This window comes from Debaryomyces fabryi, assembly GCF_001447935.2.
Source record: "Debaryomyces fabryi strain CBS 789 chromosome Unknown contig00374, whole genome shotgun sequence".
NCBI classification, from domain to species: domain Eukaryota; kingdom Fungi; phylum Ascomycota; class Pichiomycetes; order Serinales; family Debaryomycetaceae; genus Debaryomyces; species Debaryomyces fabryi.
The window spans coordinates 19-1735 of NW_015385798.1; the positions used below are offsets into that span (position 1 = coordinate 19).

At 33.1% G+C, this 1717-nt stretch overlaps 1 protein-coding gene across 1 annotated transcript; it reads right to left on the reverse strand.

Annotated features, from left to right (window-relative positions):
• Nucleotides 1-685: 685 nt before the first annotated feature.
• On the reverse strand, nt 686-1513 carry AC631_05954 (uncharacterized protein; the record flags this gene model as incomplete). The annotated part of the gene is made up of 1 exon (XM_015614783.1): nt 686-1513. The coding sequence occupies one exon, from the start codon at nt 1511-1513 to the stop codon at nt 686-688; it is 828 nt and encodes a 275-aa protein (XP_015464389.1).
• Nucleotides 1514-1717: the final 204 nt, after the last annotated feature.

Here is a 1717-nt window from a genome sequence, read left to right on the forward strand (position 1 = left end):
AATTCCTTGTTTTTTCTCATAGTTTTACTATTTTAAAAAAATAATACGATATTGCACCCGACATTGCACCCAACGGGTGCGCACTTTTACTATGGCAAAAACGGGTAATCTTCAAGTGCGGCAGATAATGGTCCAAATTGAAACTTTTTATATACGCATCGAAGTTTTTTATTACCCGCGAATTTCTTAGCGACATATGTTCTGAGTGTAGCTTTTCAGGCAAAAACGCGCACTGTAATGATATTATTTTGATTTCAAGAAAGCCATGACGTCATGGCTCCTCGAAAAGTAAACAAACCATAGAGAGAGCCTTCTATATGGGTTTGGGCGGACCGCGCCCAATTGCAGGGTTTAGTGCTACATCGTAGTTCCTTCTACTTTAAGAATTTATTTAAAACTGGAAACTCATATATTTTCTAATAATAGTAAGAACCTAAGTTTAGCTTCTTCCACAATCAAGTTAGTTTTACAGTACTTCAAGTTTTCTTCATATTCTGGATCTATCTATAAAACAAAATCAGGCTGGAAATTATGCAAACAATGAAATCAAAAAATAAAAACAAGTTTATTCTGTTTTATATATAATATAAAAAGTACGAAGAGAAATATTATATATTAATATATATATAAGGAGAATATAATCAATTATAATATTTTATAACAGCTGTATACATCCACCAATAAGCTAGATTAACAGAGCGAAATAGTTTTCCACCAAATCACTTGTTTTCTTAAAAACTTTTACAAATAATCGAGCACAATTGCCTATGACGGCTCCTGAGAGCCAGGCAATAGCCTCATAAGCAATGACAATATTCGAGATAACCCTACTCTCTGTATGTATTTCGATAAAACGCAACACTGCATCACCTACTACATAATAAAAGACATACTTAAAAAAACTGGACAAGACGTATTTAGATATATCGGACCAGTTAGTTCTTTTCTGTAATTCATCACTTTGGCTAAACTGTTCAATCGTAAGTTCAGTAATCAATGAAGGATTATTAGCTACACCTCTCTTGATCAACTGATGATGAGGTTTGTAAATGTCAACAGTAGACAGATTTAACGGAGTAATAAATGTACTTTCAATTAACAAATCTTCTTCCTCATCTCTCCATAGTAAGTGATTTTCGTTCTTATTTAATAAACTATGCAAGTGTTCTATATCAAGATTCACTGCCAATACCGTCTTGGTATTGGCATCGATCAAACCATACAATGTTTTGTTAATATGCACCGGTGAATAATTATGATTATATTCATGTTTTGTGATAGGGCATTCTTCAACATAAGCATTAACGAAATTATCAATAGTTGCATTTTGAGAGACAACATAGCTATAAGTTGGGCATCTCTTTTGTATATCAAGTATATCAGGACCTAAAGTATAGTTAAGTCCTCCGATCCAAATAATATCTCCTTCTCGATACCGAGGTATAGGGTTTGACGAGGTGACGTTAAACAATACCAAAAACCATAGAAATATTTGACGCGACAATAAATTCATTATATAAATATACATAAACCTAAATCTATTATGCAATGTTTGTATGTTATCACTTCAGAACATTTTTAAAAATTCGTGAGTGCGAATCTGGGTACTTATATATCATTAACAAACACACACCGGCATATAAGCAGATGAAATAGGGATTTAAGGTACCTAGCTGTTAACATACAGGAGCATAATTGGCTGGTGAGCTAATTGAGG